Here is a 17,606-nt window from a genome sequence, read left to right on the forward strand (position 1 = left end):
CTCTACTTTTAAACCCATGATTAGAAATGTGAAATATTGAATATATAATTATTTGACTCACAGGGGTATTAATATTTTTATGGTAAGAAGTAAAAGAACAAAACATAAGTAAATAAAAGTAGTGTGTTCTACATCTTAAAAATCAATAGACTGAATGGAATTAGAATCAATACACTGAAAAAGGAAGATAAATTATGCTATATTCTTACAGCGAACATTTGGGGTTTTTTGGTCTTTCATTATAGATGTCCAAACTAGTGCTAGAAGAAAATGAGATGCACGAAACTAGCCAAGACATTCATTCATACAGTGAATGAAAACAATTTCACTTGTGTAATGCTGCCCTACACACATAGACAAAATTAGCAAATCATGCGGTATTGATGGGGCAGTAAGGTGGCACAGTGGATAGTACCCTGGACCCAGCATCAGGAAGACTCATCTTTCTAAGTTCAAATCTGACCTCAGACACTTTCTGCTGTGTGACCCTGGGGCAAGTCACTTAACCCTGTTTGCCTCAGTTTTCTCATCTGTCAAATGAGCTGGAGAAAACCCCAAAAGGGATCACTAAGATTTGGACACAACTGGAACATGACTGAACTGAACTATGGTACTGATATCACTAACGTATTTCTGATCACTTAAAAGAGCCAAATTTCTTTCAATGATACTCGTAAGTTCTTGAAAGGCTATTCAAAGATGATGTCTGCAGTACCAGCGATAAAGATGACCTAGGGGTGGTGGAATTAAAATAAAGAAAAATCAACTACAGAAAGCACAACTATTAATAGTGAAGTACTCACACCTTTGTCTGACATAGAGGAAATAATATATTAGTGAATGGGTAAAAGGCAATTTTTCACAGAAGGGAAACCTTATGTTGTCAACAATACAAAGAAACTTTATTTGTATCTACATAATAGAAAGAGGGCTGAGAAACAGATAATAAACTTATAAATACCTTAGTTATCCATAGATAATGAACTCAGAAAAGTTTCTCATCCACCATCCCCCCAAGGAGGAGGAAGGCACTCTAGCAGGAAGAATGAAATAAGCATAAATTATAACAGCAAGTAGGTGAATAACTATTCCTTTAGCGCTCGATTAAATATTTTTCGAAGCAGTTAACATCACTTTCTGTACTGTTTCTCCCTTAAGCAGAAGCTCAAAGATGTGTCGCACACTCTCATACGCTGTTACTAACACAGTATGCATGTGTTTGTATACCTTTCCCCAGCATGAAAAAATGAAATGAAATCCCAGCGATGCCTCCCTGTATCATGGAGGTAACTTTGCACCCTCAAATACTACGGCAGCAAAACACAAATCTGGCAGCACTCACAAAGCTAAAAGGGTTTAAGAGCGATCAGATTCTGTCATGTTAATCTACACTTTTAAAAACTGTAAATAATCTACAATTTTAGGTATGGTCATTTTTTATTTTATGTACTTGAACTTTTTTTAATATTTAATAATATGATACCATATGATAATATATTTAATGTTTTAAAATATTTTTAAAGCCTTCAAGCACAGGTGTATGCCATCCTATTTATTTTCTGTTCTAGGTGCAGCCTCAGTTAAGTGGGAGAGACTCATACTCAGAAGATTAAGACTCCAAGTAAGAAATTCTTTTAGCCAGAGTAGCTCAAGAAACCTACCATCCAGTAAGTCACAGAAGGGCAGCTATTTATGTCAGCTGAGATAGACAGACTCAGGACAGAAAGATCACAGATCTTTTGAAGTACTCAAATATTCAATTCTCATGCACTTTTTTTGTCCATTAAAAAAAACGACAGAACAATCAACGAGATGAAGATTTGGAGAGTGAATGGTACTTACCGAAGATTCACTATCTCTAACAAGGAAGTCCCCTTCGACACCCCGTTCATTAAGGGCACATTCGGCCTGATGTCGTGTAACGTTCCCATAATACCACTCTCTTCCAGCAAACCGTCCCGTAGAAGATGGCCCTGTATAGCTTATCTGAGGCGGATGGGAAGTGTTCATGGCAGGACCATCACTTAAGATGACTACGTAGTTTTTAGGAACAAGGCCAATTTGTCCTCGGGAGTTTTTACATTTCCACCATTCTGGGTCATTTTCAGGTTTTTCAATGACTTCCATTGCTTCCCCTTTCTCAAAGTTGAGCTCTTCCTCCGTAACGGAACTGAAAGGATAGAGTGTTTGAACAATATGGAGCACTTTCATACTCTGGCCGTTACTCATGGATGCTCCTTTTCTTAAACTGAGAAAACTTGGGGAATCAGCTGTTGCTTCCTCTAGTTCCTCTACAACATAGTTCGAGGGAAACCAGCCGATCTGTCCATTGTAGCTACCTCGCCACCAGCCGTCACTACACTTTTCCATCACAATGACCCGGGATCCTTTCACTAGAGAGAGTTCATCCTCCCTCTCTGCAACATATGCAAATTTAACATAGGCTGGGATGTTGAGGTCATAAATTCTGTCCGCGGTGGTGCTTCCATTGGATGGATACTCTGCATCTGTACTCGGGGTGGGAGAGGCATCTCTTGTGCTTGTCTTTCTTTTTGTCTTACCCAGCCCTGTCAGAAACAGAGAGGAAGGCTCAGTGATAAAATAATTAAGTAATAAATACAAAGTCAAGTGTTTTTTCAAAATATAAAATAGGAAGCATTTGTGGCTTACAACAGACTTCACTGTCAACTTAACGAATGCACAGAAACAGACTGGCCATGTGTGACTAGAAGACCTCATGATTACCATTAGGAAATATTAACATGGTTGCTCAAAACTAAATTTCAACAGATGGCTTAATTAATGCTGATCTATAATTTTCATTCACTTCAGAAATCTGCAAAGTTACTGGTAATACCAAAAAAGCCCAATATAAATAGAGGATAATCTGGCCTCAGAAGTTGATTAGCTATGTGACCTTGGGCAAGCCACTTAAGCCTGTTTGCCTCAGTTTCCTCATCTGTAAAATGAGCCCAAGACAGAAATGGCAAACCACTCCAGTATCCTTGCAAAGAAAATCCCAAATAGGGTCACAAAGAGTCAGACATAACTGAAACAACTGAACAACAACAACACAACTGTCATTCACTTTGGAAACCTGCAAAGTAATTGGTAATACTGAAAAAGCCCAATCAAAACAAAGGAAAGTGAGCGTAGTTTACTGAAAAGATAAGTAACCCGCGGTCAATTTCTACAGCCTCAGGTACACTAAGTATGAGCTCAAAGAGTGCCTTTAGTACTCTTACACAGCTGCAAGGCTTGGGCTACATGACCACTAAGTGCTCCCTTCTGAATTCTAAGGTTCCAGAGATCTTTGAATTATCCTTATTCCAATGCATACGCTTATTCTTTGTTTTTAACATTAATATTTTGTTTTAATACCTTTATTTCCAAAGATAACCCTTTTCTCCTCCAAGGGCCTTCCCTTATGACAAAAATTAAAGAAGAAAAAAAATGTAAGTTAGCAAAATTAACAAAGACATTGAGTCTGATGGCAAATACAAGGCTTATGCCATCCTTCAGGGTACTCGGTATCCTCATGTTGACCAATATAAGTACTCAGGGTCTCCAAAAGCAGCACCTTCTTCCAGCTAGGCAGTAACTGATGTTTCTAACTTCTAACTGAATACTAAAAATTCTCTCCCCATTCAACACTTATCTGCTCTGTGTTCTAATCTTTGTTCTCCACCAGAGGATAGTAAGTGCACATATATCAGATAAAGTAACCTCTGCTAATATTACCTAACACATTGCCACTTCCATGGTAATATCTTCTTCAGTTATGTCTTACCCTGGACCTGGTTAAGAATGCAGTAGGCCCTTAAGAAATGAAACTGGTGATAAAAATTTCAAACACCACAAGTTAGATTTTTGAGGCATTTATGACCCCCTTTGCTACCTCACCACAGGAGGCTTTACACCCAGACTTTGAGAGCAAGATATCTAGTGCTAGGAACTAGTGACCCATCCATACAGCCCTTCTTAGACTATTTTAAATGCACAAAACATCTTGTTGCTGTTCAGTTATGTCCTATTTTTTATGACCCCATTTGGGGTTTTCTTGGCAAAGATACTGGAGTGGTTTGCCATTTCCTTCTCTACCATACTTAACAGATGAGAAACTGAGACAAAGTGGGTTAAGTGACATGCCCAGGGTCACACAGCTAGTAAGTGTCTGAGACTGGATTTGAAATCAGGAAACCAAAGGTTAGCAAATATAAAGATGCGATTTTTTTTCCCCCTTTCAAGTTCATTTACCTGCTTGAAATCTATCAGTAGATCTCTTAGGGATCTGGTGACTCCAGGTTAAAAGCCCTTTTGTAATCCTTTGATATATCAAGAGATAGGGGAAAAAAGGGAGTGGGGTGATAAAGTTATAACATAAAACTGTGCCCTATTTTTGTTAGTTTACATCCTTCAGGGTGTACTACCTTAAAGCGTTCAGTGGACATCATCCTAACATACAAACATGTAGCCAGTTTCCCCCTGGAGCAAGCAGATAATGGCAAGGAGATGCAAAGACAATGGCAAAGCCATGTCCAAATTACTTGCAGAAGGGGTCCCACAAAAAGAAAACTAAAATGAGAAAGCCAGACAAAAGAGTTTATTTTTGTTGTTTATTAACTTATTTATCCTTAGAACTATCCACACCATAATTTTTAAAGTATATTACCCAAACTTACTTCTGTTTAATGGTTATGCTATTTCACTACACACTAAAAACATTTAGCTTAAGTGCTTATAAAGCATAATAGAAACAGTCTGGTGCATTCAAATAGGTAATTCAAAAAGAGAAAAAAAAAAACCTAAGTGCTATGCCACTAACCAGCCAGATTGTAACATAAGGTGTGAAAGGAATCTGCTGCTTGGAGCCACTATTGTGCTAACTTGAAAATAATGACCTACTTCCTTGACTAATGCAAGAGCTCTCAGGGAGCCAACAGGCCACTCTGAACTGTTCCAAGTCTTTACCCCATGCCCTCATATAATAAGCTCATCCAGCCTCCAAGCTCATCTAAGCTTCCACACTGAGTTAATCCTTCCATAATTCTATCATTCTTCAACTGAGCATGAGCAGATAGACTACTTGGAAAGTTGGCAGTGGAGGGAATGATTTTATTGTGTTCTGCGATACAATTACAGGAAAATGGGGCTTAAAAATGCTTGCTCGGGGGGAAGCTGGCAAAGGTTTAAATTCAGAAGAAAAATTCCAACATTAGAAACTGAACAATAACATCTGTCAAGCAAGACGCCAACATGAAAGTAAGAATTAAGAAATATTAAGAAAAATGTTCAACTACTCTCCAAAGTTTTTAGAATTGTAAAGATGCTTGTCAAAATGTAAACCTAAAACTAATGATTTCATTATTTCTTTGCATATAATTCTAATGACTGAATCACTGTTCTTCTCTCTACCTACAAACTCTAGTAATTCAGATTTTCAAACAGTCAGTTCCTTAAGCTTCAACTCTTTCCTCCATCTCTGAATAAATAACTACTTAATCTTTTGGATTTGAGAAACTGATATCCTAATACTGTGACTCTTTAATACCGGTTCTGAATTTTTTTGTTATTTAATTTTAGGCAGTTACTAAAAGTAACAGATTGTGTTAAAAGAGGTTCTTTTTTTTTTTTTTGGTTATTTGAAATTCCAAACAGATTTTCCCAACAAAGCAGTGTTCTAAATGGTGTGCAGGGTACAAGAACAATCCAGAAAAAGCCTATTTATGAAATTAACCAAAATTTTTATCAATATTTATATGGAAAAATGAATTCAAAATTTCACCTTGGGATACCAGGAGTATCTTTTCTTTGCTGGTAGAAGAAGTTGGGACATCACTAAATAGCTTTGTGACCTTGGGCAAGGTCATCTTAACATCCCTAGGCCTCAGTTTCTTCATTAGTAAAATGGGTCAGGAGGTCAGGGGTTGAAGTTAGAGGTGATTTACTTCTAAGGTTCCTTTCAGACTCGGATCATTTGATACAATATCCTTCCACTCTGAATTCCCTCTGTGACTCTTGCGACGTGAGCCAGGGACTCCAAAGGGAAAAACTGGCAAGATAAGGGATGAGGTAGGGTAGGTAAAGAGCAGTAGGGAGGAGGAAAATGATGACGTAGAAACTCTTGGTGAAATGATGAAGCAAGGGCTATAGCGTAAAGGTTGTTGGAAGGGAAGTACGGGAAAAACCTCAGTGGGAGGGGTTTTCCTATTCTCTTTGTTTTGTTATTATACTTAAATAGCACTAAAGGGCTTAGAAAAGTAGTCTGGATTTTTTCTTAGAATTTTTCAATACCCTCAAAGTACTCTAGGCTCAAGGCAAATTTGTTACATTTTGTGCAAAGGACAACCTGAATTACTTTTCTCATTTTCATCTTTGCCTTAGTTTCCTCCAGTTTCTTCCGTGCTGTTTTTAAATTACACCATTTAAAATTTTTAAAATGATTTTTAAATTATATCATATACCGGTTGAGTTGTAAGGAATGAGCAGTATTTAAAATGAAACAATGCAAAACAGCTATCTTTATTACGATAGCAAGAGCTCAAGTTAAGCATTTACATCTATTCTTTAAAACTCAAGTACTCTTTAGAAATGAGAATAAAACCTTTATAACCAGAACTCAACTATTTAGATCCCTCAGCTTTTTTTTTCCCCTCTGTATAACACTTTCAGGAGAAAGGAAACTATTATTATCATATGCCCTTGAGCCAATGTACATTCAACTCAATTTCTACACTTGTAGATACTACACAATCTGAACAAATATTCAATGCCATGAATCATTTTATGAAATATGGGCCATCATTTAATTGTTTAGCGAAATATGTTGAGTACGTAATTATTATATTATATCATCAAATGGACTGTCAGTGAAAAGCTAGAAAAGGAAGCAATGATCACAAAGAATGCTCATGACTTTTTCAAGAATAAAGATTAAGCTCTGAAAACTGAGAAAACCAAACTAATTCTCTTCTGTAACTGATTTCATTTTGTATTGCTACTGACATTTTGTGTAACTACCGAAGTCACATTTCATTTATCAGTGAGTTAAGTTTGGAAGCTCAGCTTTCCTGTAAATCACTTATTGTCTTTACGCTAAGTTTAGAACTTCAGATCTCCTGCTTAGTCACTCTTCTGTTCCTGTGTCAAGGAAAGTTATTATCCTTGAAGGATGCAGGTGAATGCCGGGTTAGATGGTCTGTTATCTCTGCAGCACTGCCTGTTCTTCAAGAGAGTTCAGTCTGTTATCACCATAACACTAACCATGCAGATGGACACCGCCCTTCCTAAGCTACAACATGGAAAGAGGGGTTGTTGCTAGCTCTGCACTCCAAATCTCCAGCCAATCATACTGTCCCCCATATTATGATGTTGCAGGTTTTGTAACCAATCATATTGTTTTCCCCTTTTATGATATTAGCTTCTAGTTTTTGGATAGTCCTCCTTTTGTCCATAAAAGTTTGTCTATCAGCCCTCATTCAGGATCTTTTGGCTTGCTGAGGAGCCAAAGACTGGTAATTGCTAGTCTTACCAATAAACTGAATATGCTCAGAACTTTGTGACTCAGTTTACCTTAATTTCAATTGTGACAGCACCTTTTCCTTTTTTTTTTTTTTTTTGACAGTGTTCCTTATAGATGAAGGGAATATTGTAGATAAGGTTAACCTGGATTTTTTTTTACTAGTAAATAACCTTTAGTATTTACTCAATACAGAGTTGGGGTGAGTGGGAGATTCTAAAAAAAAAAAAACACTTTGCATGAGTAACATTCTTCAATACAAGTTAAACACATATTTTATGTAGTTTTTGATAAAGTATTTGGGAAGCTCCCTCATGCCATTCTTGTTGAAAAAATGGAGAGGAGTGGAGTATAATTAGAAGAGCTTTAGTACAGCACCTCAAGAATCAATACTCAGCCCTATAATGTTTTAACATTTTTACTGAAAAGCACAGAAGATGTTTATTTCACCTAAAGATGGGATTAAAGCCATCACGGATAACTTACACACTGGATAGCAGTCAGGATTCTAAAAGATCTTGGCTGGTTGGCCTATTATTGGGCTGAATAAATCACGAGATTTATTAGAGTTGGAACATATAGATTATTATAGATTTATATAAAATTTAAAATTATTCTAGATTTAGGGCTGAAAGACAACTAGGAGGGTTACTGACCCCAAATCCCTCATTTTCCAAATGAGGAAACTACAAACAAGAAAAATTTAGTGGGCAATGAAGAAGTCTAAGCAAAATGATGACAGGTAGGGAACCACAGGTTTTTAGGGGTGCTTGAGAGACCCCAAAATACCTACACGCCGGGTCCTGCCGAAAGAATTCGACTCAAGCCTTCTCAACCAAGAGAAAAGACAAAGTTTATTTGGGATTCACCATAATGGGCTGTCTTAAGAAATCCCACCCTTTGTGAAGCCTGTTTTCACAAGCGGGCCAGAGTCAATCTACTGAGCCAGATTGAATCTGAACAGCTTCATGGAGGCAAGATGGAGATTATATACACAGAGATTGTAGGAGGGATTGAGGGGTGGTCTGGGGTGACTAGAGGAGGGGTTCAGGGAGGGTCTTGAGGAGGAGTCTAAGGAGGATGAGATGAGGTCAGTCTCCGGGAACCAAGAAAATGGGATTAAGGGTAGGAAGTAGCTGAAGGCATGGATACTGATACTATCAAGGGTGGGAAGTCGCTGGACAATAAAGGGCAAAGGGCCTAATGATCAGGTAAGGATTATGGCCTTAAGGGAAGGCCAGATCTAGCTGGAAGATTCAAGGAGAGTTCAAGGGGACTCCCAGAGACTGTATTCCAGTCCTCATAAGGCAAGATCAGTAACATGACCTCCAAGAAGCTAATCTAGTCTATAAGGCTGCATTAACAAGGTAGAGCATCCAAGACTAGAGAGATCTCCAAATCAGAAGATTATAGATTTATGGACCTTTTAAGGTGGACCTTAGGGGCCATCATTGATTCCAACCGCATTATTTTAAGATGAGGAAACTGAGGTATATGACTTGCCCAGGGTCACTCAGGTAAGTAAGTATCTAAGGTGAGATAATGCTCCTGAGCTCTAGCAGGTCAGACTACATCCGAAATACTGTGGACACATTTCAGGAAGGACCCTGATAAGCTGGGTAAGGATATTGATAGGCTAGGAAGTGTTGAGAGGCAGGGGGCAACCAGGATGGTGAGGAGCCTCAAGATCATGTTATGAGAGGACTGGTTTGAAGGAACTTCAGGTTTTCGATCAGATTTGGGGAGGAGTTAACCATCTTCGAATACCAGAAGGGCTATCACATGGAAAAGGTAATTGATTTGCTCCGACTGGCCCCAGAGGGGAGAATTTAGAATAACAGGCAGAAATTACACAAAAGGAAAATTTAGGAGGGGAAAAATACCTCTTGTGTTATAGAAGGAAAAACTTCTTAACAATTAGGGCTATCCAAAGAAGTCACATAATGGGCCCTTTCTCGATGTAATAAGCATAAAGTCCTAGACGAATTCTGGGGTCCCTTTGAACTCTTAAGATTCTGTGATCTTTGGCAATTATAACAAATTCATCTAAGTATTAGCAATCTTTTCAACAAGGCTTGAAAGGAAATGGGTTGATTCTGAGTTAACCAGAAATAATGGAACTAGAATGTATCAGTCACAAACAATATAAATTGGGGCTCTGCCATAATTTGCTTTATGAAAATTCTATAAGGGTCAAGTCTATTTTATCCTAGGTTTTATATGTCAGATTCTTGTAGTTTCATTATTCCTATGGGATAATGTAATCTGTTGTTGTAAGTGAATGACCTTTCCTCTAGTCAGCTCACTATGTAGACAGTAAAAGTGTTAATGAAAAACACATATGCTTCTCTTATGCTTCCAACTGATTGAAATTATTGTTGCAAATAGTAACATATTGTTTCATCCATGGACTGCATACTCAAGCATAGTCCTGAGTTAAGCTTTTGTATTACGATTCTGACCGTTCTAATATTCTTTGGCCCTTCCAGATGTCCTCAAATTTAATTTCAATGGGAGTTTGGGGTGATAGATGGTTTTTAGTAGAAATCTGGAATTCAAAATTTATGTGAAAATTATGCCAGTTAAGGTTCTTTCACAGAAAGGAAATCTTCCAAAATGTGCTAACTCTGGCTTTTACTATTTCTAAATAAATGTTCTTTTTGTGAACAGGTTTATCTCTTTCCTTACAGAATATATAAGGACCACCATAGCTATTCAGATGAGATAAAACTTAAAAGAATCTGATTGGGGAAGAAATCTATATATTTTAGGAGAATAAGGTAGACACTGAGTGATGCAGTCATGCTCTTCACAGAAAGGAGAGTTAAGAAAAGACTTCTTAGGTGTTTTTAGTTTGTTCCCTTGGCAGTGTTTAGAAAAATCAAAATTCCTTCTTGGTAAGTGAGTATGTGTTTTCCTCAATCTGCTTTCTTTCATTTTAGATTATTAAAATGAATTAATTATAACTGCCAAAGATCACAGAGTCTTAAAAGAGTTCAGAGGGACCTCAGAGTTGTTTTAGTTTTACCAGTATCTGAAGAAGAACATAAAAAGCCTGTTCCACCGATGGAAGACCCCTTACTCCTTGAGGTAGCCCCCTCCTTCTACTTCTGGATAATCCCAGTTGTTAATAAGTTTTTCCTTAAGTCATAAGAAGTTTTTTTTTTCCTTTTTAAAAAATTTTCCTTTCATGTAATTTTTTGCCCAGTGTTCTAAATTCTCCCCCCTGGGGCCCATCAGAGCAAGTCAATTATCTCTTCCATGTGACAACCCTTCAAATACGTTCTACTAGCAAATTGGGGTGGGGAGGGAGGAAAAAGAGATGAATATTTTTCATCATCATTAGATAGAAAGGAGGGCTAGTAGTTTCAGAGCTTTAGCCCTATCCTCTCCTGTGGATATAGTGATCACAGACTTTCAGGAGAGCTCTTTTAGAGCATGGTAGCAATAAAAAATCCTCGTTCTGCATCTTTGTCTTTTTTTATTTTTAAATTGAATTAAACCCTTTTCTCCATAAAGCCACCTTGGCCTCTCTCCAGTTAACATGCTTAGAAAACTACAAAAGAACAAGTCACACACACACACACACACACACACACACACACACACACACACACACACACGCTTTTACATCTTAGCAGATGTTCTCCTGGCCAACAGTAATATCCACCAATTTTGGTTTTACGAAGGAAGAGCTGAAGAAATTTGTAGCACAAGTGTTAAGATCAAACCTTGGCGATACCAGCCTGTATTTCCTGTTCCACTAAATTTCATTTTCCGATTGTTAGAGAAGATAAGGTCTATGAGACAGTTTAGAGGGAAAACATCACAGGCAACTCGCTTAAGTTATAAAGCAGGTGATGACCTTGCATTGGTGGAGGGGGTTCCCACACTAAGGAAACGATGAGTTCAGTTGAAAAACAGTTCAGAAGACAAAGATAAGAGAGGCAGTTTGTTACTACTATAATACATTGAATATATTCTTTTTTTGACCTATATAACAGAAGTTGTTTCATAAACAATCTTCTTGCTTAGTCTTTGTATACTGAAATGTTCATATATATATAATATTCATATTATGGTTACATTAAGAGTTCATATGAAGAGAAATTTTAAAAAATATTTTTTTTAAAAAAAGACCCACAGATACAATATTTTTCCATGTCTTCTTTTGCATTTCTCATGCAGGAATATACTTGTACAATAAATAAAATAAAATTTAATTTTTACACAATTCCAAAATTCTCTTCATTTCTTACAGCACAGTGGAATTCTATTACATTCATTTGGTGTTGTTGGGTCATTTCAGTCACATAAATATACTAGAATGGTTTGCCATTTCCTTCTCCAGCTCATTTTATGGATGAGGAAACTGAGGCAAACTGGTTAAGTGATTCTTCCAGGGTCACACCATAATTTGTTTTTAATTTAATAGTTTAATTGTTAAGTCATCTCTTCCTTTGTCGAGGTAATCAGGTTATGCATCTTAAATAAAGACTAATAGAAATAGAGGGAAAGAGAAATCAAAGTGTTATATAAATTAGTACATGTATAAAGAAAAGATATCAGTATTTTATAGTTAAATTGGAAATTTCAGGAATAGGAACAGGAGTGAAAAGTCTAAGGATCCCATATGGAAGAACATTACTTCAATTACATCTCATTTAGGGGCAACTAGGTGGCGCAATGGATAGAGTACAGGGCCTGGAGTCAGGAAGACTCACTTTCCTGAGTTCAAATCCAGCCTTAGACACTTACTAGCTGTGTAACCCTGGACAAGTCACTTAACCCTGTTTGCCTCATCTTTAAAATGAGTTAGAGAAGGAAATGGCAAATCACTCCAGTATATTTACCAAGAAAACCCTAAATGGGTTCACAAAGAGTTGGACATGACAGAAACAACCGAACAACAACACGATTCATTCATTATAGCTCATGTTACTGTCTTCCAGAATTAAAGGCTAACACTCAGGACATCTGAGGTCAAAAGGAATAGTATCAATACTCTACGAATGTGAAAACAGGACCTGTAAACTTGTCAAAGGCCACATTTAAAAGTCTTTAAGGAAACTCCATAATAACAGATTTAATAGTCTAGTTCAGGGGCATTAAAAATGAGTGTATTGATCCTTATGTACATTTACTGGCCTCTATTCCTATCTAAGTTTCAAACCACTGCTCTGGTAATCCAATTGAAAAATTAAATTCCATTTAAATTCCATAAACATTGAGTGTCTACCCAGGTGTAAAAGATTATACAAGGTGCCAGCAGAAGATTCAAGGATAAATAAGATATGGTTCTTGCCCTCAATAAGTTTATACTCTAGATGAGGAGACAAAGGTTTGGAGCTGCAAGAGAACTTAGAAATCTTTTTGCTCATTTTTCTTGCTTTTACAGATGAGGGCATTGATCTGACCCAGTAGCAGAATAGGACTTTAAAATACAAAAAGATAAAGACAATGTATAACAGAGCTAACAGCTTTGAAGAGGTAAAGACTTTTTTTTCTGATACTGATAAAGAGTTGAGACAGAATTTTGGAAAGCATTACAGAAGCAGCAAACAGGTTCTTGACGGATGGGCAAGAGTTTAACAGGTGAAAGAAGGTTGGGTGCAAGGAGGGAACAACAGCATGAGTGGAAGGTGAATTAAATATGGGACGTGTTGGGGAATAACTGAGTAGTACGCTTTGGCAAGAGCCTAAGAACAGGTAAGGATAGTAAGAGATGAAAAGTTGGACCAGTTCTAGAAAATGGAGGGTCTGCTGTGCCAGGTTAAAGAGTCTGGACTTCCTTGGAAATCAATAAGAAACCCAACTGAAAAGTTTTGACCACAGAATCGATAGACAGTACTGTTGCAACTTAAATCAGGGTAAGATTCTAACATTAAATTGCAGGCAAAAATTCCTATAGAGTCAAAATTATCCTATGTTCAAAGCATGTCTCCAATGTGAACAGTCTCTGGTTTGTTAGAACAAGGTAGGTAAGGAAAACTGGCAACTTGTATCTTAAGTTCAGCAAAAAGACTGGTTCTAAGGAATGGGTCTATCAGGCTGGCAGACAAGTAGGCACCAGATGCCTGTCTTGCCAAGTTGTTTCTTGATGGACCTGATGGCTAGAGCACTGGGCCTGGAGTCAGGAAGATCTGAATTCAGATCCTGCCTCAAATACTTACTAGCTGTGTGACCCTCGGCAAGTCACTTAACTTGTCTGGCTCAATTTCCTCAACTGTAAACTGAGGATAACAGCACCTTCTTCACAGGGTTGTTGTGAGGATCAAATGACTTAATATTTGTAAAGGGCTTAGCACAGTGCCTTTCATATAATAGGCATTTAATAAATCCATCCTTCCTCCTTCTCTTCTTCCTTCTTATTTCATTCCCTCCCATTTTCTCTCCCTCCCTTTTTTGCTTCTTTCCTTCTTTTCTCTGTTCCTTCATTCCTTCCTTATTTCCTTCCTTCCTCTCTCCCTTCTGGGAGAACCAGTATCATTATTATGAGGGTGTATATGGGAGAATGAGGGCACCACTAATGCTCATGTAAGAGTATACACTCATTAAGTGGGATGGAAAGAATTAGCCACATCATTTATGTTACTTTCCTATTTTCCTACTTCTATCTGCATATGAAGCAAATCTAACACGATCAGCCCTGTGCATAAAGAAGATTAATCTTGCAGTGGTGTGTAGAACGGATTACAGTAGAAAGATCAGTCTGCTGTGCTAAATGATCCCCACTGGAAAAGTGTGTGGGGACAATTACAGAAGGCGTTACAATAACCAAAGTGACAGATAATGAGGACCTGTATTAAAAAATGGTAGTTGTAGAACGTGGTAAATGACTAGAAGCAGAATAATGGCAAAGAATGGGAAGAGTAAGGGAAGAGGTTTCAAGCCTGGATGGTTCCAGAAGCCCATATTTAAATGCTGGTAAGTACAATTGAGAGCGGTGGTGTCAAACTCCAACAGAAATGGGGGCAGCTGCAGGTCTGACCCTTCTGATCTGGTGGACACTTCTACCGGGGTTCAAGACATCAATGCTTAAAGTGCAACTTAAGAAGAACACCCTAGCAGGTCTAGGCCTTATATTCCTGAGTTCTGAAAGATAGAACAGGATCCTCCCCTCTTTATATGAATCCTTTTCTTGTTTTTTTTTCTTTTATTAGAATCTGATCTTAACAATCTGTCTCTATTTTCTCTCTAATTATCCTCCTACTAATCTGTTGTAATTTGTTTTGCATTTTTGGTTCCAAATACTTGCACAGCTGATTTACAAAAACTAATCCAAGTTTATTTTGGGTATCTGGCACTGCAAGCACCACAAAAGTTTCCACGTTATGTGGGCAATACATTTGGCAGGCAATTTCCATTGTAAAAATAAAGATATGGAAAATACCATAAGACAAAGAACTCAAAGTAGATTTAAAGAAATTTAAATTATAACATATCACATAATTATTTTTATATGAATACAACTAAATGATTAAAAAATAGGAAGCACTAAGACCAACATTTCATATCTGGAACTGAGAGCAATAAATGCGAACATTTATTAAGTGCCTATTATGTGCCAACATCTGCTAAGCATAATTTCATGGGGAAGAATAAGATTGATTTTGTAGTGTTTTGGGATGAAGTTAATTTCTTAGAGATCTACTATTTAAATCATGAACTGAGTATAAATAATATGAAGGACACAACTTTTAGAGAACTTCTGGAGTACACTCAACTTGGTAAATGGCAATTGTGAGAGACAAACTAATCTGCCATAACATATCACTTCTTTCAATCACTTTCACTGGTAGAAAATCCACAGTAGAGAAATCAGAGCAGGGAGAGTGAAATTTAGGGAGCATATAATAAAAAATCAGTCCTATCTCACCCCCTTCTAACACATAGTGGGAAAGAAGATGATGAGCCACATCATATTTACTGAATACTGGACTGGGCACATCTTAATACTTGCACTAACTGCATTTAATTTTTTGCTACTCATAAAACGGTTCTGACTTTCACAGTAAGAATTCAGCAGAGTTACACACTGATCCTTTATCTAACAGGGAAAAACAAGGTCCAGTTAAAATCTATCTTATTGTAGCTAGAAGGTATATGGTCATTTAGGCATGTTTCTGAGCCTTTGGGAAATCTTTCCATTCAAATCACTGTATGGTTCTATTAAAATTTCAGAAGTAGTCATTACTACTTCTCCTACCTACTACTGTAAGAATTCATTTTAAAAGGCACTGGATAGATTATGCATTTCTCTGTAGTGAGTATGATATCATAAAGGCCACAGAACAACTCACTCTAAAGAAAATGGAGATCACATATCAACTTGCATCACGAAAATACTGGAAACCATTATTTTGAACATGACTTCAAAATCCTGTCACAATGCAGTACTAACTCAAAGGATGGCCAAATTCACCTGGGAATCTGGTTTGTAGAGGACCATTTCCACACATCAACACTGCTACTGTAGACCTGGTTTCCTCTTAAAAAAAAAAAAAGAATTCCAAATACTGTGAGTAGCTATGAGAAAAGCATTCTGCAAACTTTAACCTTCTCTCTCTCTACCTACCTACTACCACTCTTCTTCCTCTTCTTCCTTGAGATTATGTTCCATGGATTGGTATTAGGGAAGAAGGCCAAGGATCTGTCTGAAGAACTGATGTGCAACTGGAGATACATCTAAATAATGGATAAGAGGGCAAGAAACTCTTTCCAAGTTAAGAGGGAACCAAAAATTCTATCCAACTCACGTGGAGGGAACAGTGTATTTGATTTTAAGTTAAAGTGATTTGTCCTTAAGTGGAGTCAGGAAATCTTTCCAGGAGGTCAGCAAGATCACTCAGAAAACAAAATGTTTCCATAATAGGTTTAAAAGACATATGTGTATATATAGGGTGTCCTCAAAATCTTAGTGCAGTAATAAGCTTTAATAGTTTAAAACTGCACCCAGATTTCTGGAACAGCTGTGTGTATGCATCTGTGCATATATGGATATATCCATGTCGTTGTCGTGTGTGTATACACTTCCTCCATTCAACAAAACTTCTTTCCAGAAAAAGTACAATCAGTCATGGATCCAATATCTCATTTTTCCATCCAATTCCTTGGCTTCAGTTTCCTTAGAAAATAAACTAGATCTCTAAAGTCCCTTCCGGCTCCAAATCCTATGATGGTGGGGTAGACTCTCAAATCACTCTTGTTATCCTGGTGACTTTTCTTAGGTCTAGTCCTGGAACAACCCAGGATGTGACAAGAGCACTGGCCTGGGGATAAGGATGCTTGGGTTTTAATCCTGTCTCTCTCTCTCTAACGCCACCTGTCTCAGTTTCCTCACCTCTAAGAGGAGGCTTGAGAGGGAACAATAAAGTCTTCCAAGGAGGTCCCTTTGCAGCTCAAAGATTCAATGACCTTCAACTACTTGCTAGATAGCTAAATGTCCTGCAGTTATCTTGAACACAAATGACTGAATTTGAGCTAGTCATTACAACAACAAAATCAAAACCAACCCCACCTCCCCTCCCAGTTCGGATTTCACTATTTCTACAAACTCTCTCCAAGGCATATCAACCTATAAGATCTCTTTCAGCAATAAATCTATGAGCCTAAGATACTACAATATTTCTAAAAGGAAGAATATGAGCAATGTTTTAGTGAGAAAGGAAAGAAGAAAGAGAAATAAGCATTAATTAAATGCCTATTACGTGCCAGGCACTAGGTTAAGCATTTTATAATAGATCTTCCCAACAATCCTGGGAGCTAGGTAACTAGACTTATTCTGCTTCCCACAGCGGGATAAAGCTGGAACCAATGGATGGAAGTTTTAGGTCACCAGATTTCCACCAAATATAAGGAAACAGAGCTTAACAATTACAGCTATACAAAACTGGCATCAAAGAATATTCTTTAAATGCCTCTTATTTGATGGGAAGCTTGCACATTTAATATAAAAATCAATCCAGTGTTTTCTAAACTACAACACTCATTTTCAAAATCCAGTTACAAGATGTTAAACATCAATTATGTAATTTAGAATCTAAGAGCCTTAGCACTGGAAAGACCTTGGAGGTCATGCAGTCCT

At 37.4% G+C, this 17,606-nt stretch overlaps 1 protein-coding gene across 1 annotated transcript in view; it reads right to left on the bottom strand.

The window, feature by feature from the left end:
* Window positions 1-17,606, bottom strand: part of NCK2 (NCK adaptor protein 2) — a 203,528-nt gene that overhangs the window by 30,947 nt on the left and 154,975 nt on the right. Inside the window, exon 5 of the mRNA XM_036758172.1 lies at window positions 1,843-2,567. Coding sequence (XP_036614067.1) covers window positions 1,843-2,567 — 725 coding nt within the window. The remainder of the gene's footprint in view (window positions 1-1,842; window positions 2,568-17,606) is intronic.

Source organism: Trichosurus vulpecula, chromosome 4 (genome assembly GCF_011100635.1).
Source record: "Trichosurus vulpecula isolate mTriVul1 chromosome 4, mTriVul1.pri, whole genome shotgun sequence".
NCBI lineage: Eukaryota > Metazoa > Chordata > Mammalia > Diprotodontia > Phalangeridae > Trichosurus > Trichosurus vulpecula.